The sequence below is a fragment of the Cyprinodon tularosa genome, unplaced genomic scaffold (assembly GCF_016077235.1).
Source record: "Cyprinodon tularosa strain WSP-4 unplaced genomic scaffold, ASM1607723v1 ctg30, whole genome shotgun sequence".
Taxonomy (NCBI): domain Eukaryota; kingdom Metazoa; phylum Chordata; class Actinopteri; order Cyprinodontiformes; family Cyprinodontidae; genus Cyprinodon; species Cyprinodon tularosa.
This window is the reverse complement of record NW_024039008.1, coordinates 6,907,939-6,932,263: the sequence shown is the minus strand read 5'-3', so window position 1 is coordinate 6,932,263 and position 24,325 is coordinate 6,907,939. Positions and strand designations below refer to the sequence as shown.

The following is a 24,325-nucleotide window of genomic DNA, read 5'->3' as shown; positions in this document are numbered from 1 at the left end:
AAATCATAACTACAGTACACTAACTCATTTTGAGTCTGGCTATATTGTCTGATAATGTTTTATTATACTCCTTTTGGTTTAAAATTAAAATGTTCAATTAAGTATGTCTGTTTTTACTGAACTGTGCTGTGTGTGCTTTATCTCCAATAACATATATCAACAAATTTGGTCTTTTCACATGAATTTTACTGTAAACTTCCTCTGTAGCAGGGTTCACCAACCTGATGCCCGTTGGTACCAAGGGGCCCTCAAGAACCACATGGGTGCCCTCAGTGTGTTTTTAGAACAGAAAAACTTCCCCAGTTGGATAAGTTTGAAATTGTATTTTATTCTGTTTCTCTTCTTTTTAAATTATCTATAGAGCATGTCATCGTATTAATTGTATAGGGCAATAAACCCTTTATAGATATTTCAAAATGACAATATTTAAAGGGAAATTGGAAATTTCAAGAAGCAATAAAAATATGTTAATTATCTATCAAGTTTAAGGCACCAGCACCGCTCGCAACCCCAGGTGGGATAAAACGTGACAGAAAATGGGTGGATGGATGGATGGATGAAGTTTAGATGGAGCTGTATCCTCCAGTTCATTGGTTAATATTGGTAGCCTTTCCTATGACTCATGACCCAATTAGTAGCCATCAGTCTTAAAAAGGTTTGTGACCACTGCTCTGTAGTCTTCAACTATCAAAAGGATGAGGATACCCCACAGTTAGTAGGATAGCGTCTCTGGGAAAAGGTCTGTCTTGTTTTTCTCCCTGTACCTAAAACCCATATAACTGAACTTGAAACACAGAAGAGATTGGCCAGATCGCATGGATTTTCTTTTCCTATAGGTGTTTATTTTAAGCAGTGATAGATCACTAAAAGGAAAAGTACGGTAAGCAAGGAATAATCAATGGATTATTTATACCTAAAACTAATAAGTTTGCTGTGATTTAACAAATTTAGCTGTAACCAGTAAAGAAATTCAAATATTAATTTTCATCGCGATCACTGAGTCTGGGAGCAGCCATTTATGCCATAATATAGTAACACCTCACTCCTGACATCTTCCAGCAGTGATGTCATGGTGCGGTAAGCCTAGGGTCATTCTCCCCGCTTTACAAGCAAAATCAATTGGAACTATTTTACACACCTGCAAAGAATAACAATAATTTTAGAGTCTCAGATGACTTCCCTATCAAAATTCACGAGAGCTATAGTTAAACTGACAATGCCCACGTGCATGGCATTTGAATGTTGCAATACATCGGGTAAAAGGGAAATAAAAATTAGTTTTTTCACTTCTCCGACTCATGATCCATGAGTTCGTCGTTGGATTGCCAACTTGAAGAGGGAGGATTTTCCATCGAACCTCTGGCCAAAGAAAAAACATGCATAATGTAGTCAAAATTTTGAAGAATGTTTTCAAGATGACTTGGATAATAGCTTGTAGTAATAAACAACAGATACAGCACTGGGACTTGCTCAACAGCCGATACCTCACTGCGACGTCACAAACTGGTGTTTGACGAACATTTAAATGAAAATTACTCTCAATTAAAAACACTTATCATTTATTCAACAGAATGTAATAATTTTATTATTTATTAGGTTTTTTCAGAAGTCAGATATATGACCGGACTTTTCCTCTAAATTATCGCAATCAATTTTATGCTATACAACCTGCCATACTGGGAAGCAGGCGATAAAATGCTACCGGCACCGCCCACCTGCGACGTTGACTATTGCGTAGAGTTCACGCGGGTATTTTTCGGGAGCGCGCTTTCCTCTCGCCAGCCATTCCAGTTTAGACTGAGCGGACGTCGCCATCGTCAGTGATAGAACAGATAAATATTAATCTCGCCACAAGCTGTGAGAGTCGTCGCGTTGCGTCTCTTCTGTGAACAGAACCAACAAACCTTGAATTCGCATTAAATATGCCTAATATCGCTTATTGTCAAACGCCTCAGGTAAGACTTTTCTCTCCCTTTTTCCTCCCTCCATATCCGTCATTAATTTGACGGCTTGATTAAAAACCATTCTATCTTCGTCTTGTTGTGATTTCCCATCAAGCCTGAACGTAATTGTAGGTTTTTAATGTTCGGTTAGATTGTAACAGGAAATCACCTGAAACAGCGCGAATGTTAAAGAGGCGCGCGAACCGCCACTTTCCGGATCTAAACGACTCATTAGCGACGCATTTAAATAAAACTCTCCTGACGGGTTAATTTAATGATCCAGGCAGCCGTGGCTGACACGGGGCTCCCCCCATTTTAGGTTGAGAGCAGCAGGTTGTTCGGTTTAAGCTAACATCTGCTGTGCTTCAGGGTCTCATCTCCGATGCTCGCTGAATAAACGCCCCTTTTCAGTTGATTTGCTGCCGCAAAAAATATAAGTTTGCTGTCCGTTTGGAATATGTGCCAATGTGGAGTCAGCCTAATCGCATACTCCCGATTCCTGACCCAGATTCCGGTGGGGAGCTCAGACTGGAAGACTTGTGGCTCGCTGCCATCCATCACGGCCCTGCTGCTGCTCAAGCTCGCATTAAACAGGGAGACACGGTTCCCTTAAGCGGGGGATGGTGTTTTAATGCCATATGTGTCCATTTATTCCTTTTTTGTTAAGAAAACACGAATCGGTTCTTGTGTTATATTTGTGTTATAATACCTGCTGCATTTATTATATTTCTAGATTAATCTGCTTTCAAGGTGGAAGCCACGTGGTAATCTACGATTATTTGAGGATAAAACACTTCATTTAATGCTGATTTATTATGTGGGAATAAAACGGATCACTTTAATTATCATAAGATGCTTTGTGTTGAATTGATTTTTTTTTTTATGTATGTGGGTGGGGTTGTTCCCTCCATATATGGGCTATATTTTCATTGCACCTCAACGCGTCTAAAATTGCAATCTGATGCACTCAAGCTCTTTTTAAAAACATCCATAGCGCCTGTCTTGTTTTGTAGTCGCTGTTAAATGTATGTATATTAAAATTCAACTGGTAAATTTCCACTCTGTGTGGGAATATCCCCCAATACTCAACTTGGCCACCAGGGGGCGTGTGTAACAGGCATTGATTGTTCAGTTGCAGACCTGCACGTCTGCGCTTGTTTAATCAGATGGAATAATTGGAGAGAGGGAAACTCATTTAGGGGGCAAGCCTCTGTAACAAACTGGGCAACAGAAACTGTTTTTAACAGGACTTTTTAGCGATTGTTTCCGATCTGTATAGCTGTTCTTTTTTAACAAATGGAATAATTCTGTCATCCCTGTAGTTTTGCTTGTTTATTCCATATGAACCTTGCAGTAGCAATCAGCAATTTTATACTGTTATTATATTTATATGTATTGGCTTTTATTTAGTAAATGCGGTTTCCTAAATGGCTTACTGGCTTTCAGAATGAAGTAGGTAAATGAAAGCTTTGTTAAAGAACCATCTAGAGGGTTGGGGGTGTGGCACGCCTGCCAGAGCTGCTTGTAGAGAAAAGAAAACAAGGCTGCATGAGTTATTGTGGTGAACCCAGCAATGTGGAGGAGTCCAACACTTGGGCCTTCATGTGGAATCTTCTGCCAGATGTTTTGTAAGAGCTTGAAAGTAGGTCAGTGCTCCATCCATTCATCCACCATCACACAATGGGTGTTTGCTGTGGACTGGAATATAAAATACTGTATGTAGCATAGATCTGGGTGCTGCAGATATTTATATATTCACTTATATCATGAATTTACGTGTAATTCATCTATAAAAGAAGCTCTAAGGAAATTAAAATTTCCAAATAAACATTCAGAATATTGAAATACTTTTTTTGCAGATTATTTTAGTTATCAATAATTAGGATTAATTTGATTAATTAATATATATCGTATTTCGTTTATTTAGATCAGTCATTTATTTGTTAAAGCTATACAGAAGTGTTAAGGTTTTCTGTAAGTGATAAAATATTTGTGTTTGAAATGAAGGGAGCGGTGCGTTACACAGGATGTGTAACACGGCTGTTAAAAGGGCTGCGGATTATTTCATATCTTGCTAATTAGGTAGAAATGGATTCATCAAATGATAAAACGGTAATTATTTGGCATTGTTGCCGGCTCAATGAGTGCTGACATTCCTTTTTATGTTTTGATTATAGTTAACTTCTAAAATTGTCACTAATATGAATATGGGCATGTTTGCCGAGGAAGTTATCACTTAATTCAGATTTGTCACACTTATTGTTCTGCGCTTGTTTGCGTCTGAAGGCTGTTCTCTTCTTTTTTTTTTTTTTTTTTTTTTCTTTTTTTTTTTTTGTTGCCCTCTGGTTAATTTTCTCAATATAGTATTTGACAAGTTTTACCGCTGCCAGGAAACATCATATTGCTGCCCTGCAAATAAAAACTTGATATTTTGGATTATTAGTTTTTTTTTTTTGTATGAATTGTTTTAGTAATTAGTATCCCACTCTATCAGGGTCCATTTATTTTAAGCTGTAATTTGTTCTCATGCCTTGTATAATAAATACATGGTTTGGTTTTGAGTTTAGAAGATCGTGAAAAAAGTGTCTTTATATATTCCTTTCCTTTCTACTCGGATGTTAAGTTAATCATACACAGAGATTATTCTGGACATGTAGATTATAAGTAAATTTTGTAACTCATCCAGAAAGTGGATGTAGATGTAGTCCTAAATAATAAAGAATGGTACTTAGTTTTTTTATTTAAGAGAGAACAATGTTCCCATAATATTTAATATGGAAGAGCTAACAGGAATCTGTAATTATTTGCACAGTAAGGGGGTTTTACTACACAGGATTTTCTTTCCTTTGTCTAATAAAGCTGTTTTGGCACAATGAGCTCAATAAACTGCCCTATGCAGATGGTAGAGGTGGTCATCCATGGGCTTAAAATTTTCTTAATATCTCCAATTAATATCTTGTTGGTTGGAGTGAGATCAGTATTTGACATTTTATTTTTCAGTAGCCATGTTTAATGTTTGAAGTGAGAAAGACCAACTGTTTTGGTGTGGAACTTTTCCCTATCCACCAGTCAGCACTTTTTCAGTGGGTGTGGAATAGAGCAGCAGGTTCTATGTTCTTCCTTGGCCAGGGGGGGTGGGTGGATAAAATGACTCCCTTAGGGGGAGGGGCCAGAACCCGAGGCTTGTCTCATAAGATGGCTGTTGGGAGGGTCTCAATTCACAGATGGACAACAAAGTTGGAGAAATAAGTTGGAGTAGAAGGCGCTTCCAGACCTGGTGGGATGTAGGGATTAAAGAAAGGAACACTGGGATGTGAAACCAATAGATGCATTTCTGGGTTCTCTTTTTTTAAATCAAGCTCTGAATTTGGTGAGCATTTTATTTGAAGATTAATGTGATTTAGATAATTTATCATTTATGCAACAAAGCATAAGAACCTATTCTTTATTTTAGTATAAAAGTGCTTTAAAGTAGATGTTGTGGGTCGATTGGTTTACAGATAGCTGGTTTCTACGCTTTGACACCTTTAATGAACAGGAAAGAAATCTGAACCGTTTTGGTTCCATCTTTTTGTGACGATACAAGGACGTTAAAATCTGGAAAACAAAGTGAATCTGAAGGAGGTGGAATCCTTTAAATAAGCCATTCTGTGTCCTTGGATGCTTCACTTACCACACAGAGCTGCTGACTCATGCTTTTATTACTCTGATGCCAAGAACAGACAGGGTTCATTTTTCAGTTAAAGAAAATTACAAAATTGTTCTTTTTCTCTCTTTCCTTATAGGTTATAATGCATGACCAACAGAGAATAAGTACAGCTCTATAGCCTACGGGATCTCGAGGACTTGATTACAGTCGCTTCAAGCCTGATAGTTTGTCCGTGCGGCTGCTCCCCTTCTCCCTTCTACGCACGTCTGTAGTCGGCTGGCATCTCCTCTAACAACTTCCCATCCCCCTCTCTCAGCTGAAGAAGACTTAGTCTGCTTCGCCCCTTTCTGTTCTACGCTCAGCGGCGGCGTTTCCCTGGATTTGGATTATTGTCTATTAGGTAAGGCTGTGACTAATGCATGAGGCAGATGATACACGATGGACACCACAAGCACGTTATTGTAATCCTCCCTCTGTAATACCTGATTTCATTCATTGATGCTCACAGTTGCAGTTTGAAAGAACCTGCTGCACGCCCTCTAGCTGCTGTTACTTTGTCACAATGTTTGCATGGTTTGTCTCTTTTTAGGTTTATCAAAATTCACCAAGATGACTCCAAACGGTTATTTGATCTTCGATGATGAGACTTTCCTGGACTCCACCGTGGCCAAAATGAATGCCCTGAGGAAGAGTGGGCAGTTCTGTGATGTGAGGCTGCAGGTAAAGGATTTCATTCTTCCTCAACCTCTTTCTCATTTTCCTTTTTTTTTTTTTTTTTTTCCTTCAGAAAACAAAACTAAATCAGTTTGGAAGTAAGTTGTGTTTTTCTGATCTAAGCAAACTCTCACCTCATGGTCCTTTTTTCTCCAGGTGTGTGGCCATGAGCTGATGGCTCACCGTGCTGTCCTGGCGTGCTGCAGTCCATATTTGTTTGAAATCTTCAACAGCGATGTCGAGACTCACGGAGTCTCGCATATCACTTTTGAGGATTTGAACCCAGAGGCTGTGGAGGTCCTGCTCAACTATGCCTACACTGCCCAGTTAGTATACAAGTATTTAATCCTCATTTGATTTGATCTACTTTGCTTTGGCGGAGCTCTAACAGAATCTTTGTGTTGGTGTAGATTAAAGGCAGAGAAGGAGCTGGTCAAGGACGTTTACTCTGCAGCCAAAAGGTTCAAGATGGAGCGAGTCAAACAGGTATGCATCATTTTTTATTTATTTTCCCCCGTTAGATATACCCACTTCTCTTGTTCATTGTGACCCAACATCGTCTCGCTCCGCAGATTTGTGGCGACTACCTGCTGTCTAAAGTGGATTCCCAGAATGCCATCTCTTTCCGGAACTTTGCCAACTTCATGGGAGACGGCAGACTTTTGGCCAAGGTGGACGCTTACATCCAGGACCATCTGCTGGAAGTTTCCGAACAGGAGGACTTCCTCAAACTACCAAGGTTAAAGGTAACCAAACAGAAATATACAGGGCTTTGTTTTAGTTCAGAAGTGAGCAAGGGCTACGAGGAACCTAGGCCCTAAATGTGGCGCAACAGGGATGAACAATTTTTAAAGAATATTGCTCTGAATGAGTGGCCATCTGCCGCTCATATGGAGCCTGGTTCTGATGGAGGTTTTCTTCTTGTTAAAAGGGAGTTTTTCCTCTCTACTGTCGCTACAAGCAGGCTTGGTGTGAGGGATTGCCTTCGATGCAATCAACTGGTTTTCCTTGGAAAACTTTGAATCAATTTGACTGGATGATCTGGTGAACTGTAAAGTGCCTTGAGATGACGTTTGTTGTGAATTGGCTCTATATAAATAAACTGGATTGAATTCCCCTAAACTAACTACAATCTTCTAGATGTTTCCTCTTGGAAGCTTGCTTGTCCAGATTCCATTGTGGCAGGGCTTTACTTCCACTCTTCGTTGAAAAATACTTTCATGCTAGCTGCAACTCTCCTACCCCGTGGCGGCAAACCCGGTCTACGTGCATTACTGTCACCTGAAGGGCTGGGCTGAGAAAGCCAGTCTCTTACTCTTGTTAAATGTAATGTGAACATAATTGACTCCTCTGCAACTTAAAAACTACGTTTTGTCAAATTGTGATTATATTTTAATAGCTCAGCCTTACTGCTGATTGCAGCCTAACTCTTTTTGCCTGGCTGGGGCTGGAACAACTGAAATGATTGGAGGATCTCTATTACGAAAACTAATTGATCACTGCAAAAAATAGAAATCTAAATAATTCAGTGCTTTTGTCTTGAATTGGGGAGGTATAAGTGAGACACTTTGCCAATGGTAAGAGACGATTTACATTTAAAATAAGAAAAATCAATTGCCTTGTCTCATTTCAACTGCATATGATCTAATTATCTAATTATTTTAAGAGTAAAAATACATTTTTGCTAATCTCTTGATCGTTTTTGCGGTGACGCAAATGATCTGCCAAGAGGCTCTGAATATAATGCACCTGTTTGCTCCTGCTGATAATGGCCAACGCTCTGATATCATGTATCAATGATGGAGGGAGACGGCAACAAGTAAAAAATGCAGGGAAAGAAAGTTTTAAAGGTGTAGGGTTACTTTAATTGGAATAACAAAGAGAACTGGACAGTGAGACTTAAAGCATCATTGGGTGGGCTTTGCTCTGAAGCCATGATTGAAGGCGCATTACTATAGGTCCACTCGACGTTAGCAGCAACATTTTTATTGGTAAATAGGAGCTTCAAGCATTCGTCTCTATTGGTCATAAAGTAAAGAGAATGTGATCTGTAAAACACAATCTTGAAATAATGCAAGTTGCCCAATTTTAAAAAGATAAATTTGGAAAAACAAATCTGAGAAATTGCTTAAAATCACTTTCAAAACCTTTCAAGGTTTTCAAAGTCTTAATTTCTGGATTGCAATTTTAAATATTTTTTTCATTATTTATATTAACAAAACATGTTCTTTGCTGGCAGCAAAAATGGAATTTACTCCATAAGTTTTTGAGGGATTCTTTAGGAATGCATTGATATAAAACTAAGGGCGAATATACAATAATATAAATATATAATGTCTCTATACTACTGCTTCATTTCTGATACTGATGTTGCAGCTTTGAGTATTAACAGATAAATAAATGTATTGCTTATTGTGTAATAAACCAAAAACAATGGTCACCAACAATAATTGACTAATGGACGTCTCATGAACCACAGCCTCCAAGCATAAACCAATGGAAAAAAAAATTCAAACATTCACAATTCCTGCAGCCTTTACTACACTGGCTCAGTCAAACTATTATCTGATGCTCTAATGCAATTTAGGTTTGGAATATTTTACAAAGATTTGACAGAAATGTTATACTCTGTATGTGCAACGTTAATGAAGATGTATATTACAGTGTTCCCGCGGGTCCTTTAAAAAGTCTTAAAAGGCATTGAATTCTTCAAAATAAAAATAAGGCCTTAATTGGTATTAAAATTTCTTAAATCAGTCTTTTGTAGCTCTTAATTTTTAAAACATCATAAATAGGATTATTTTTATAACGATTTTTTTTTGTAATCTAAATAAAATGTTAAAATTGACACATTTTTTTGTCTTTTTATTAAAAAAAATAACGGCTCGCCATTATTGGTTCCGTCCCCATAGCGGAACCAATAAAAGCGTTGTTGCGGCCGGGACATTTGGGAGATGCACCATTAACTTTTTGTCTGGAAAATATGAGGAAGTGTAAATGTAACCAAAATTGTCTCCAGCCAAGAGTTTTCTCCATGGCTAAAACCAGGGAACATACATGAGGCTCAGTGGATTTTGTGCAAGAAGTCATTCAAGCTCAGAACGATGGGAATTAAGGCAGTGGAGTCGCACATGTGAAGCACGAAACACAAAGCGTCAAAATGGAGTTACAGAGAAACAGCCGGTATTTCTCAGTTTTGTTCCACCCTTGTCTCTGCAACGCCTCCACTTATCACCAAATCAAACATACTAAGAAAACCATACAAAGAAAAATAACTGCAAAAAGACTTAGCACTGGTTATGTTGTGGCTTTAAAACTGATTTGTTTTGTTCCCTGCTAAAACAAAGTTTGTGAATTCAGTTGAATAATTGTTAAAATAGATCTGTCATTTGTGTGTTTTTAGCTTTCTTCCTGTATGGGAAGCTTTTCAAACTTTGAAACGTTAGTGCAGTGGTTTATGTTAGAATAAACCTTTGGGTTAAGTTGTCGCAAGCAGGTTTTTCTTGTGTTTCTTGTGAATTTGGTCTTAAATTTTTATTTCAAGTGGCATTAAAAGGTCTTAAAAAGTCTTGAATTTAACTTGTCTTATGCTGTAGGAACCCTGATATTAAGACTTTAGCTGCAATCGGAAGCGAAGATCTCTGAATAGAAATATATTTGTCATCCTTTCCTGAAGCTTTACAATTCTTCTGTTTTCTTTTACCGGTACTTGGTTATCCCTGCGTTAAATCCAGCCCTTCATGTTTTTTCAGTTAGAAGTGATGCTTGAAGACAACCTGACCCTGCCCAGCAACGGCAAACTCTACTCCAAGGTGCTAAACTGGGTGCAGCGTAGTCTTTGGGAGAACGGAGACCAACTGGAGCGACTGATGGAAGAGGTCAGTATCAAAGCACGCAAGCGTGAGCTCTCTCTTTGGTCGTACTCCCCCCCCTCCTCCTCCTGCTGACTTCAAGAAGTCATTAAGGAGATTGAAGTAGAACTGGCATGCTGATGTCATGCTGCTTTGTCTGGACTGTTCTTTTGTTTTCCACTGATTTGAGGTTTTTGGAGTATGAAACTGTATTCCTGATCCATACGTCTAATTAGAGGTGAGCCAGAAAGAGCTGCTGCCTGCTCTTGTTCCTCCTTTGGGTTTGTTTTTGGCTTTATTTTTCTTTTTTTTGTAAGTATGTGTGGTTGGTTTACACACAACCCCGTGTTAATATTACAGGGCTCGTCTCATCTGAAACACAAACTCAAAAGGTTCCTAAAGGTCTGGTCCTGATTCTGCTTTCTCATTGACCTTTTTTTTTTTTTTTTTTTTTTTTTTTTTTTTTTTTTTTTTTTTAATCTTTGTTTTTTGACTATCTGAACAGGTTCAGGGTTGTTGCTTCACCACTAACAGGCGCTCCTCCCCGTTGATTTTTCCCTGTAGGTTTATTATCATCAGCAGGAGACCAGACTGAGGAGCCAGGACTGAGCCACCAGGGTAAATGAGTCAAAGAAAAGAGGGAGGAGAGGAGTACCACTGCTGCCTCTCAGCATCCCCTCTTTGCAGCCAAGCAATACTGAACCCCCCCTCCCATGTGTCCCTTCCACACACAGAATGCATCCATTCCTCAGTTTACCACATCATTTTACTCACAAACATAAACCGAGCGTCTCATATTCTCCAAATCACGCCTGCGGTAAATATCATCAGATTGATCGGCTCCAGTTTTTATGGCTGAAACTCTGACCTGCAGAAATATTGGAACAACATTAATCAGATAATGTAATCTAATATTTGTTTACATGGAATAGTTGAGAACATATAAACTCTTAAATAACTACACAAGAGCTGCTCCCTTTGAAGCTAGATTAAAGTTCCTCCATGTTTTTTCCTGCACCTGGTAGCAGGACAACTTCTCTGAACTTTAAATCAAAGGATCTGCTGAGAAACAGGCTGCAGAGCAGAATCCGTTTCTTTGTGCTTGAGAAGCATTGAACTGTGGTCGTCTGCCTGCAAACCAAACATCTAACCTTTTTTTCTAAAGTGCAAAAACTCAACAGTAACACTTTTCACTACAGAGTGAAGAAAAAAGACAGAATATTTATATTACTATTCATAACAGTTGTGATAAATGATAGTAAAAGGTCTAAAGCAAGTCAGGACACCAACCCCTGACATCTAATACATGAATCTTACACTTAAAATGCTAACTCTGCTAACTATCTTGTTTCTGAAGACTAATTTTAGTCTTCTGCTTTACTACAAAGCTGTGTAACACTGATGGCGTTAGCTGATCTTTACTGATCAGTTGAGAATAAAATGACGTTGGAGCCGGACACCAAAACTTATCACCTTTATGGTTCTTAACCCTTTAAAGCCCAATCCAAGAATAAAACAAAACAGAAAATGACTTTTTGGGTTTGAAGTCCTTATTTGGCCTTTTAACAAAATATGTAAAAAGAAAAAACAAATATATTTTTGATATTAATAATTTTAGGGATGCACGATATAATCGGCCCCCTATCGGTATCGGCCTTAAAACTGAATATCGGACATCGGCCACCCCACCGATATTTAACCCGATATTTGATCAGCTTCTGAGTTTCTAAAGTCTGAAAAAAAATAAATACTACTACTTCTTCTTCCTCAAAAACTTATTTTTTACAGACTTAAAAACTTCTAAAGACGAGGGAAAAAATATTGATACATTAAAATATCCCAATATCTTCATACGCTGATATATTGCCATTTAAAAACACCATATCAATCTCTTTTACTAATGAAATATTGCTATATGTCATCGTTACGCTACGAAATCCCCCGAAAATTCATGAAATTTGGTCTTATTTTTATATGTTGATATATTGACGCGGTATCGATCTATTTTACTAACAAAATCTCATAAGAATTTGCAAAATATCACGAGAGTTTGTAACAGAACGATGAAATTTCACGAGATTTTGTAAGTAAAATAGATCGATACCGCGTTTTTAAAAATCAATTTGATATCAGCATATGAAAATATATTTGAGTATATTATTTTTCAAAGTGTCAGAAATGGTTAACAAAACTGCTATTTTCAATGACTAATTATTTTTGTCCAGCTTTAGCATCGGTATCGATATCGGTTATCGGCTACATGAGTTTTAAAATATCGGCCAAAATCCCAATATCGTGCATCCCTAAATAATTTATCACTATGCGATAAGTTAAGATTATTTTTTGTGTAGTCTTCTGTCCTCTGTTATCAGATACATCTGATTGTGTACTACAGAATTTTGAGCAAAGTTTTTACCATTAAATTATGCAAAAGGTGTCAGACGCAAAATATTTCAAAAACCGTATGTATCAAATATGATACATTTGGCATTATAGGGTTAATTTAAGTCGATTCAATTGTGATGTTAGAGAAAGAAAAGCCTCAGAATAACTGCCAAAATTATATCCCTGTACAATATTCTGAAAGTTATGTTGCCATGTTTCTAAGACTTTTAACATTTGAGAAATATTTTTGTTAAAAGCAAAATGCATAAAACTAAAGTTAACCCAGAGCTTCAGTCTATGACAAATGTTCAAAAGTTATGTGATCAGAAACTGTTAAAGTTGTTTTATTTTTTAATAATTCAAAAGATTGGGCTGCATTTAAAACTACCTGAAACGACTCTATAGATTTGGTTACTTTTGTTCAAATCTTTGGCTTATTTAGTTTAAAATGTTCTGTTTAAAGTTTTTATTTTTTTGTGATATGGGAGTTTTCTATCTGCAGGTCAGGAGTTCATGTGATCGGAAAATGGAAAAGAATCAAAACGGATCAGTTTATCTCTAGTTGGAATTAGTCTCCAAATGGTATTTAAAATAAACATTTCTGAGTCCGTCTACATTAGTCCATTGGTCTAATAAATTAGGCTGGATTATGTCGACCTTTTAAATGTCTCTTGTATAAATAGAAAAACTAAGGAAAATGAAATGCCTTGGTATAAAAGCTTTGTTTCCTGCAAAGCCTGTAATATTGCTGCCTCATTTGGCTTCAGTATAAAACCTTTTATGGGTAACACATATTATTGATGCTAAGTAACCAACTGAACAGAAAATCTGATTTTTTCCCCCGCATGAATTATGCTCTTGGCTATGATGCATTAAAACAAGCTGAAATTCCTCTGATTCTGGCCACCAACCAGGGAAAAAAGAAAAAACTTTTTGTAAAAAGAATTGGAACTGAAAACGTGGGTTTATTTTAATTTTACATATTCCTCTTAAAGGTATTGTGGAGATTGTTTTTATTTATTTTTTTAAAGACCCGCCCTCTCATTTTTATTTTCATTTTATTGTTTATTTGAAAGGGAACAGTGTACATTATTCAACATTAATACAATGTAAATATACCCGAGTTAGCTAAGGAGTGCTAATTTTCATCGGTACTCCCCCAGCCAGGTATAAAAAAGGCAACCTTAAAAATAAACACAAGTATAAAATGACAAGATAAAATTACAATACCAATTACATAAAAAAACATGGTTAAGAAATACAATTCATGTAAAATAATTATAAATAATTTAAATACACAATTATTTGCGCATGCAAGAGCATGCACAAGACCAATTTCTCCTTGTGCATGCCTGATGTAAAATATGCTGTTCTCATAGATCATACAAGCTTACTGTGTCCACATACAGCTGGGACTTTATAGTGAACTTAGGTAACTGACTGCTTGGACAAATGATCACTGCTTCTTGCTCCCCCGTTGGTCAAATAACTCCTCTAAGCGCAAAGCTTTCTGGGATATATCTGCCTCTTCTGAGGCCTTTTTCTTCTCATAAACTTCGTAGACACCTTTTTTCATACGATCCTCGGCCATTTTCAAAGAACTGCGCTGAAAAAGGTACAATGACTGTCTGAAACTGTAGCTCACCCTAGATATAAGCCTGAAAGTGCGCATGCACAGAAAAAGATGGCTAACGGTACGAGCACGTAGAACAGACTCGCCTAAAAATATCACTAGAATGATTGACCTTTAGAAGGAGCACCTATTTAGATGATCCAGCTGTCCTCAATACCTTTAAGAGAGGAATGACTAATTATAAAGTTATTTTCCTTTTTTAAATTCCTTTTTTAAAGTAATCATGTATCTGCAGCCTCTTTGCTTGTGTTTAGTTTATTTTTTTTAATTTAAGCATGAGCTGCAGGTTCTAAATGTGATGCTTGCTCTGGACTCAGCTGCCAACACAATGACCAACTTCTTCAGCTCAAGGACCGCTTTTAGAAGCCGCAGTGATTCCAAGAGAGACGCCTTCTATCTGAAGCTCTTTCCAGATGCAGTCTTTCAGTTTTTCCTCAAGTTTCCTGTTGCAGTGCGGTCCCATCGACTTCGGTCTGTCAACTGACAACCCTTCAGCAGCTCCCCTCTTTCTCTGCCACGGTTAACCCGGTCTGTGTGTCGGCAGCAGCCTGTGTGTCTTTTTGAAGGAGGTTTTCCATTCAACCGAAGATCCAGATGTTCGTCCCTCCCCCTCCTTTCCTGTTCACAGCTCTGCCAACCCTCCCCTCCTTCCTTCCTCCCCCCCCCCCCCCCCCCCCCCCCGTTGTTGGGGTTCTGAGTCTGCTTTGAAGACAGCCACATGGGTGTATTGTTCCTGTTTGTCTTGCAGGTGCAAACGCTCTACTACTCACCTGACCATAAGCTGGTGGATGGAGGGCTGGTGATTGATGGGCACAGTGAGGTGTTTGGTGGCGAGGACGACCACCTTCAGTTTGTGCAGGTATTCTACTGCTTGGATCTGGCTTCTCTGTAAATAGGAAGCCTCTGGCGCATAGCTGAGCAGAATGGAACGTAGTTTAACCTAGTGAAGCCTAGTAATGCATCTCGGATTAAATGAAGCCTGAACTTGTCTGCTGCTGTCAGCTGAGATTCGATGCCCGCTTGGTTATGATGTTAAAGACGGGACTTAAACTGCTTGGTGCTTTCTGCTCTAAAATGTGGCAACATGTCGGAGCTTTGGCTCGTTAAGATTCCAGTAGCTTGGCTCGGATGAAAGCATAGATTCGGGAAGCTTTTAGCTCTTGTTTTGGGCCACTGCTGGGCCTGAGGTGAAAGCCCGGCTTCTGTAGCTGCGTTGTGCTCTTGCAGAAGAAGCCTGTGCGTGAGAGCACCCAGAGACAGCTGAGCTGCAGCTCGTCAGGAAGCCTCTCGCCCTCCAACCAAGCAGCAAATGTCCAAAAACAGACCACCAGGAGAGACTGGAAGTACATCGCCTCTGAGAAGACCACAAGTGAGTATTCATTATTAGACTTTATTTATTTTTTTACTATCGAGGTAATAACCGTTTTTTCCCCCTACTTATTTTCCAGACAACAACTATCTCTGTTTGGCTGTGCTGGACGGAGTGCTGTGTGTGATCTTCTTGCACGGTCGCAACAGCCCTCAGACATCTCCAACCTCCACGCCCTGCCTGATGAAGAGTCTCAGCTTCGAGGCCCAGCCTGAGGAACAGGAAGAGCACCCACTGTCACCCATGCACTACGCCCGCTCCGGCCTGGGCATGGCAGCGCTGAACGGGAAACTCATCGTAGCAGGTTAGCTTCAAATAGGCTAGGTTTGAAGGCGGACAGGGAGGTTGGGAGAACAACACGCTCATGGCGTCCTGCTCTCTGGTTCTGTAGGAGGCTACAACCGGGAGGAGTGTCTGAGGACTGTGGAGTGCTACAACCCCAGTGAGGACTGCTGGACTTTCATCGCCCCCATGCGCACGCCGAGGGCTCGCTTCCAGATGGCCGTGCTCATGGTGGGTTCAGCCGCTCGTTCTTATCTAAAGCCTGCACCTGTTAGGACTCGTTCCACTTGTCTTGAGCAAACACAACAATATTTATTAACTCCCTGTCTAAATAATGGGGTTTCCTATCCTGAATGCTTTAGGCAAAGATTTATTTTATGTCTTCACCACGGCTCTCAGGGTCAGCTGTACGTGATCGGAGGTTCCAACGGACATTCTGATGAGCTGAGCTGTGGGGAGATGTACGATCCGCATACAGATGAGTGGGTCCAAGTGCCAGAGCTGAGGACAAACCGCTGCAATGCAGGTCAGTCTGCTGCACCCCCCACTACGCCACCACAGCTCTGTCCACTCGTCAGCCAGCCTGACTCAGTGCCGTCTCTTTTTAAAGGCGTCTGCTCCTTGAACAACAAGCTGTATGTTGTTGGAGGGTCGGACCCCTGCGGGCAGAAGGGCCTGAAGAACTGTGACGTTTTTGACCCTGTGGGGAAGACCTGGTCCAACTGCGCCTCCCTTAACATCAGTATGTATCCACTCCATTCATCTTATTCCTCTGCTGAACCCAAGGATTAAATATTAGCCCACCCATTTCAGATATATTCTTTTTTTTTTTTTTTTTTTTTAGTTGATATGTCTTAACAGTTAAAAACAGGCATGAGGGCGTATCCATTGAAGCCCTCCCAATAGGTCAAATCTACCTCGCATTAAATGAGTCTGCTGCATGACGTTGCTGTTTTCTGATCAATTGGATGAAAAGACTGATGGAGACAAAAATTAACCTGACTCTACCAGATGGATATGCGGAGCAAATCCGAAACCTTCCGTTGAAGTAATTTTGGGAAGGGGCGAAAATACTGGTTAGCTGATTGGCCTATGTTGGTGATAGACGGGCCAAATAAACCAATCAGATCAACGAAGCATATGACGTACTAACAGAGCGACGACGAAGAGGAGCCAATTGATAGATCAAACTCTTGCCGAAACCAGTCGGGAGAAGAGCAAAAACATCTTTTCCTCTGAGAAAAGCCTCCAGAGCAGTGTTTTGCTCTTCTTTCAGTGAAGAAATACTCTGTAATTCCGATAAAACTTGCTCGATAGCCACGCTAACGCTAGTTTCATCGGCTGAAGCCGCCATGTTCTTTAGACTGAACTGTCGCGCTTCTCGTTGTGTCACACCTCAACCCGCCTCAAAGCCAACTCTGATTGGAGACTCTCCGTTAAAGAAAATTTGGAGCCGTTCACCAAAGGAACGTCCAGACTGATCTGCGAGTGAAACCTTGAAAGCTCGCGAGATCAGGATGGTCTCACGAGGCTAGACAAAAATTTGAGCACAGACTTGAATTGCTTAAAGTAACGCAGGAAGCTGAAGTTGAATCCGCACTGAAGTCGCTTCAATAATAGTATCTAATGTTCCCAGGGAGGCACCAGGCTGCAGTGTGCGAGCTGGATGGCTTCATGTACGCCATCGGAGGAGCTGAGTCATGGAACTGCCTGAACACCGTCGAGCGTTACAACCCCGAGAACAACACCTGGACTCTGGTAGCCCCCATGAACGTGGCCCGCAGGGGAGCCGCCGTGGCCGTGCACGCAGGTAAGCACCAGTTTTATAACATTTTTATTTCCCTTTGTGATTAAAAAATTCCTTTTGAAAGGAGTTGAATAAATTAGGATTTATTGGAAACAAAGTGGAAAACGGTTGTTTTCCTGAAGTAGAAAAGATGGTTTTGAAAGAAAATGTTTTTGTATTTATTTGGTCAACTTGACTATAAAAGGGTGAAGCCTTTAGAAACAGGCAGGAGGCGGAGCCAAAATGGCCATAAACTCATTCTGTAAAAGGTTTAGTTTGAAGGAAATGTGTAATATGTGGTGGCCTAGTCAAAGTCCAGATCTAAATCCAGTTTAGAACTCCTCCGTTGGTAAAGTTTTAGCATCACCTGGTTTAAACCCCAAATAAAACCTTCTTAAAGGAACTTTTAGAATTGATTAAAAAAGCTAAATGATCAGCGGTTTGATTAAATTGTTTAATCCGACAGCTTGTTACTTAAAAAAAAAATAAATAAGGCGACTGTAAGGAAATTTATTTAATCATCACTGTAGCGTAGAAAAATCCCAATGAGATACTTTGACGTTTCTAGATTTGATGTAACAAGATGGAGCCTGATGTTTGCCTTCTGGTCCTCTACGCAGGCAAGCTGTTTGTGGTGGGCGGCTTCGACGGCTCCCGCGCCCTCCGCTGCGTCGAGGTATACGACCCCGCCCGCAACGACTGGAGGATGCTCGGCAGCATGATATCGTCGCGCAGCAACGCCGGCGTGGCCATGCTGGGCGAAACCATCTACGTGGTGGGCGGCTTTGACGGAAACGAGTTCCTCAGCACGGTGGAGGTGTACAACCCCGAAACGGACGAGTGGAACGACTGCACCAAAGCCCCATCCCCCCTCTCTGAGTGAGGAGAGGGGAGATGGGGGGGCGAGGAAGAATGGGGGACAGGGTTCTGGAGTTTCACAGTGCTTCACTCATTTCCAAACTAACAGGCTTAGTGACGTAATCGTGTTTCGTGATGTTTTTGTGTATTAAAGGGTTTTATGTGGGGTGGGGGGTGTTGAGTTGAGGAGTCTTCAGTGAAGACTGGCTTAATCAGATTTTTTTTTGGGGGGGGTATTGCTGCCCAAAGCAACATGACGCCTTTGCATATTGCATAGATATTGGTTTTGTCTTGTATATATTTTGTTTCTTCCTCAGATTTTGTCAAATGCCAACATTTCTAAACATTTGGTGTTTTTATTTTATTTTTTCAAGTTTAGGCTTTAGTCAAATGCAGGATTTTTAGATGAGTTTGCATATTCGATCACCTAGAAAGCTGTAATAATTTGGGTTTAGAAATGAGAATTTTATTTAAAGAAATTGTTTTGTTTTTTTTCTCAAATATTTAAAGGTCAATGGTTTGAAGCCTTACTCGGTGTGGGTTGCTAAACACCCGTCACAGTTTTCTGTCATTTTAAACAGGCTGGGTTGCTTTTTGACTCTTAAAATGATGGCCTTTTTTATATTTTTATACACTGCTGATTTACCAGTAACATAGACGTAGTGGCAGAGAGCTTAAATGAATCTTAACCAGTGCCAGATTTAGTTCTACTTTCTTTGTGCACATCGCAACTAAAAACGCACAACCCTGCTTCTGCTAACAGGTTGTTTTTTTTTGTGTGATTTTAACTAGTTAACATTTGTAGAGCCACAGTTTACTGAGAATCCTTTTGTGTTTTAAAGTCAGGCATTGGTGGATTTTTCTGGAAGGAATATTGCAAGAAATTTCACATTTGTAACATTTCTTAATTAATAAAGCGTATAAATCCGACTTTTGTCTTCAATCTGTTTTGTTATTGAGGTATTTCAAAAAGTACAAAGTAAACAGATTCTGATCTTATTTGACGAACAAATTTTTACTGCATTTATACATTAGATCAGACTGTACTGTAAGCGACTTCCTCATTTTTGAGCTAATTTGAATGTTAGATTTTTGAACCCTTAGGTTGCCTTGCAATAACGAACGGCGTATCATTTGTTTTAGTGTCATCATACACCTTTAGTCACTGAATCCAAATTATTTAATAAATGCACTAATACAACCACGCCCTATGAAGACATTTGCAACAAAACCTTGAGCCTTAAAACCTGATCTTAGTCATCCGTCATTCTACTGGGTTGAACGTTAACACTGATCTCTATTCACTGGATTGTCAGAAAAAAGTGAAACCACCCTCCGCCATGCTGGTACTCCCCCCTCCCACGGAGATGCGCTGTAAAAATGCCTACATGAATGAGAATTTGGCTGCAAAAACCAGCAGTTTGCCGACTGTAGGAAGACGTTCCACTGGTAATTTCAGTCAATGGATATACCAACCAAGCAAATCCATATATATGCCAATGTATACAACATCAGTCTTACTATCTTGGACTGACTGGAAGATTTGACTAAAATAGCCATCGACATTGTGTCTAATGTAAGAAAATATTAAGTAAATAGTAATTCCCTGTGAAACATCAATGCAGTAATTCTTTAACCTGACTCCGCCAGATGGATTTGCTCCGCATATCCATCTGGAAACCTGAAGTAATTTTGGGAAGGGGCGAAAATACTGGTTAGCTGATTGGCCTATGTTGGTGATAGACGGGCCAAATAAACCAATCAGATCAACGAAGCAAATGACGTACTAACAGCCAGGCTACTCTTGCCGAAACCAGTCGGGAGAAGAGCAAAAACATCTTTTCCTCTGAGAAAAGCCTCCAGAGCAGTGTTTTGCTCTTCTTTCAGTGAAGAAATACTCTGTAATTCCGATAAAACTTGCTCGATAGCCACGCTAACGCTAGTTTCATCGGTTGAAGCCGCCATGTTCTTTAGACTGAACTGTCGCTCTTCTCGTTGCGTCACACCTCAACCCGCCTCAAAGCCAACGCTGATTGGACGTCCGTTTGGTGAACGGCTCCAAACTTTTTTTTTAACGGAGAGTCTCCAGACTGATTAGCGAGTGAAATCTTGAAAGCTCGCGAGATCAGGATGGTCTCACAAGGCTAGTAATTCTTTATAAATGCTGTCATTTTTATATTCTCATTTGAAAAAGTTATGTGCTGAAATATATTGCATGTTATATTGATAAAAAAGCAACTCAAACGTTTGACCCCTATATATATATATATTTATATATATTTATATATAGCATGCATTATCAGACATGTAAGATGTAATTACCATAACAATCTAATACATGTGTATTACATGTACATCAATTTAGCACTTTTGGTACATCTGTATCATTATGCTGAATAACACATTGATTTACAGACTTCATTGATGACTATGCAATGTGATGTGCCTATTTATTTTTAATTATAAGTTAAAGTAATCTACTGATGCTATGAAACAGCAACTGTGGGTCAAAGTGATAAATTTATCTTTATTTTAGTCTGAAAATGAGATCATCGTTGTTCGATGCTGTAGCGCACTTATTGTTTATATAGCGACCGGTCTAACTGGGGAGTACCAATATGGCGTACCCTGTACTACCAATGGGCAATCAGCAATCCAGTGACTAAATAGAGACCAGCGGTTAACCCGTCTGCCAATGTAACGCCGCCGTTTCTTGGACTGTGGCAGCGTTTTATGGCTCTGATGCAGAAACCGCCTGGTTTCCTGCAGCTCATCCTCCAGCGTTGCTTTGTCAGATCATTTACGAGTCCGATTTGTATTTTCTTCTAACATTTGTGTGATGCCTAGAATTATAACCATTCCTCTATTTTAAATCTGGTCCGTCATACTGTGGAAGAAAAGATTTTTAATCTTTCTCTATCTTTGCCATAAACTCTGTTTACACCCTTAGAAAGAGGCTGCAGTACTGACAACTTATTGAGTTCTAAGGTTTGACTTAATTTTTTTTTAACATGGATTTTCCATCTTTAATAAATTAGCCTACTGTTTTTTTTTTTTCTGTGGCTCCTGGTTAAGCTCACTCCACATACTCCAATAGTTGTCCAATTACCGAGTCACTTCCTTAACCTTTTTACCTCTATCTGTTATATTTTGCTACTGGCCCTCTATAGTGAACCGGGTTATTTTCAGTCACACTAAGTGTCTTATAGAGGAGATTAGACTAAACTAGCTAAGGGAAGAAAAAACAGGAAGGCAGAGTCCCTCTGGGTTATGAAAGAGGATTGGCTTTTTTTTTTCATGACCCCAGACATCCACGGCTACCTGCCAGAACCGGTTAAATCCCTCCCTCTGTGCTCATTCACAAGTCAGTGTCATAATCTGCTGATGCACCTGATGGCTGCAAATGGGCCGTGAGCAGGAGAAAGAAGGTACCACTTCTGTCTGACCATTTAGCATATGCTTACATAAAATATTTACTTTTCCAGGTACATATCAGTAAATAAGAATATCAGGTTCTCAGATATTCAGGTCATAGTACTTCCAAAAAAAATTAAAAACATTCCACTGGACCTGGTTTCCAAGTTTGAAGACATTTCATTCCCATCCAGGAAGTTTTTTCACACATTTGGAATTGAAAAAGCTTCCTGGATGGAAAACAAGTCCAGTGGATTTTCTATACTTAATTGGAATTTTTTGAGTTCTTAGATCAACCCTATAATGCCAAATGTATCGTATTTGATACATACGGTTTCTGAAATGTTTTGCATCTGACACCTTTTGCATAATTTAATCGTAAAAACTTTGCTCAAAATCCTATTGTACACAATCAGATATACCTGATAACAGAGGACATAAGACTACACAAAAAATAATCTTGACTTATGGCATAGTAATAAATTATTAATGTCAAAAATGTATTTGTTTTTTTTTTTGTTTTTTTTTTGTTTTTTTGTTTACATATTTTGTTCAAAGGCCAAATAATGACTTCAAACCAAAAAAAAGTAATTTTCTGTAATTTTTTATTCTGGGATTGGGCTTTAAAGGGTTAACAAATGAGATCAATTCAAAAGAATTCCAACATCATCTCTACTCATCCTCCTGGACCTTGATTTTTAAAATGAAAGAAAAACAAATCTTAGTTTTATCACAGATTTTAAACTCTTTTCAGTTTCAAAGTACTTAAAAATAAATCTGAAAGCACATTTGGTTTTTAATTTTACATTCAATTTTGAATAAACAGGGGAATTAATGGTAATCTTTAGTATTAGAACATTAAAGCTGCTCTAGTTTATGTGCTGCAGGTCTGGGATTACCTAACATGATCAAAAACTTTAAATACATACTAGGGATGCACGATATTGGGATTTTGGCCGATATCCGATATGCCGATATTTTAAAACTCATGTAGCCGATAACCGATATCGATACTGATGTTAAAGCTGGACAAAATACGTAGTCATTGAAAATAGCAGTTTTGTTATCCATTTCTGACACTTTGAAAAATAATATACTCAAATATATTTTCATATGCTGATATCAAATTGATTTTTAAAAACGTGGTATCGATCTATTTTACTTTCAAAATCTCGTGAAATTTCATTGTTCTGTTACAAACTCTCGTGATATTTTGCAAATTCATGTGAGATTTTGTTAGTAAAATAGATCGATACCGCGTCAATATATCAACATATAAAAATATGGCAAAATTTCGTGAATTTTCGGGGGATTTCGTAGCATAACGATGACATATAGCAATATTTCATTAGTAAAAGAGATTGATGTGGTGTTTTTAAATGGCAATATATCAGCATATGAAGATATTGTGATATTTTAATGTATCAATATTTTTTCCCTCGTCTTTAGAAGTTTTTAGGTCTGTAAAAAAGAAGTTTTTGAGGAAGAAGAAGAAGTAGTTTTTTTTTTTTTTTTTAGACTTTAGAAACTCAGAAGCTGATCAAATATCGGGTTAAATATCGGTGGGGTGGCCGATGTCCGATATTCAGTTTTAAGGCCGATACCGATAGGGGGCCGATTATATCGTGCATCCCTAATACATACAGCAATACCAATCAAAGTAGCTGTAATTCTAAAGACTGTATAATTTCATTATATTAAACACATTTATTTTTAAAGGAAATAAAAGTTTTAATCTTTATCAGAAAGGGAGTTAACAGATTGTCTTGTTGACAAGTTGTTTTGAGGTCATCCCTCAGGCTTCTGTCATCTCCAGTTCAGAGGCTCAATGACAGGAAGGTAAAGTCCGCGCCATACCAAAATCTTTTTCTCTGTTGCATGTACATTTTTTTTCACCGCTCAACTCTCCATACGGGTCTCTGAACAGCCAACTTCTTGAGCAATGAGCCGATCGTGTCAGCAAACATAACTTATTCATCTAAAGTATCTTCCTTCATTCTTATGTGTCGAATCATGACTAAATGTTAAATTAAATATTTGAAGTCTATGTGTAATCACTCTATGGGCTTCAGTTCATGAACTGAATAAATAAAAAAAATTCTATTCCTTTAGGTGTTGAATGAAAACCAGAAGATGAACATTTGAAGGTGAACTTTATGCAAGTTTGAAGATTAGACAGCAGATCAACAGGAAATACTTTAACAATAAAATAAATTTTGTTACTAACACTTCTGAGATTGAAATGACATAGTTGCATCAGCCACTAAATCAGGGGGGTGATTCATATGCTACACTTCATATTTTTGCTTGTATAAACTTCCCCCTCTTCCCCATTTATGTCATTCTCTACCGTTATACGGAGGACCAGGAAAGTCAGGCAAAAAAAAAAAAAAAAGTAGATTAAACATTTTAATCACAGGACTAGAAATCCTTAAAACCAT

The 24,325-nt window shown here is 38.8% G+C and overlaps 1 protein-coding gene across 2 annotated transcripts; it reads left to right on the top strand.

Annotated features, from left to right (window-relative positions):
- Positions 1–1,766: 1,766 nt before the first annotated feature.
- On the top strand, positions 1,767–18,912 carry ivns1abpa (influenza virus NS1A binding protein a). 2 transcript variants are annotated; one of them, XM_038291624.1, is made up of 15 exons: positions 1,767–1,955; positions 5,729–5,994; positions 6,183–6,312; positions 6,463–6,632; positions 6,717–6,792; positions 6,879–7,052; positions 10,059–10,184; positions 14,924–15,034; positions 15,403–15,544; positions 15,624–15,848; positions 15,936–16,057; positions 16,226–16,352; positions 16,437–16,568; positions 17,463–17,636; positions 18,233–18,912. In XM_038291624.1, the coding sequence occupies exons 3-15, from the start codon at positions 6,202–6,204 to the stop codon at positions 18,493–18,495; spliced, it is 1,953 nt and encodes a 650-aa protein (XP_038147552.1). In that variant the 5' UTR covers positions 1,767–1,955; positions 5,729–5,994; positions 6,183–6,201; the 3' UTR covers positions 18,496–18,912. The 2 variants fall into 2 exon arrangements, with proteins under 2 accessions (XP_038147552.1, XP_038147553.1); XM_038291625.1 differs by lacking the exon at positions 1,767–1,955 and adding an exon at positions 5,174–5,313.
- Positions 18,913–24,325: the final 5,413 nt, after the last annotated feature.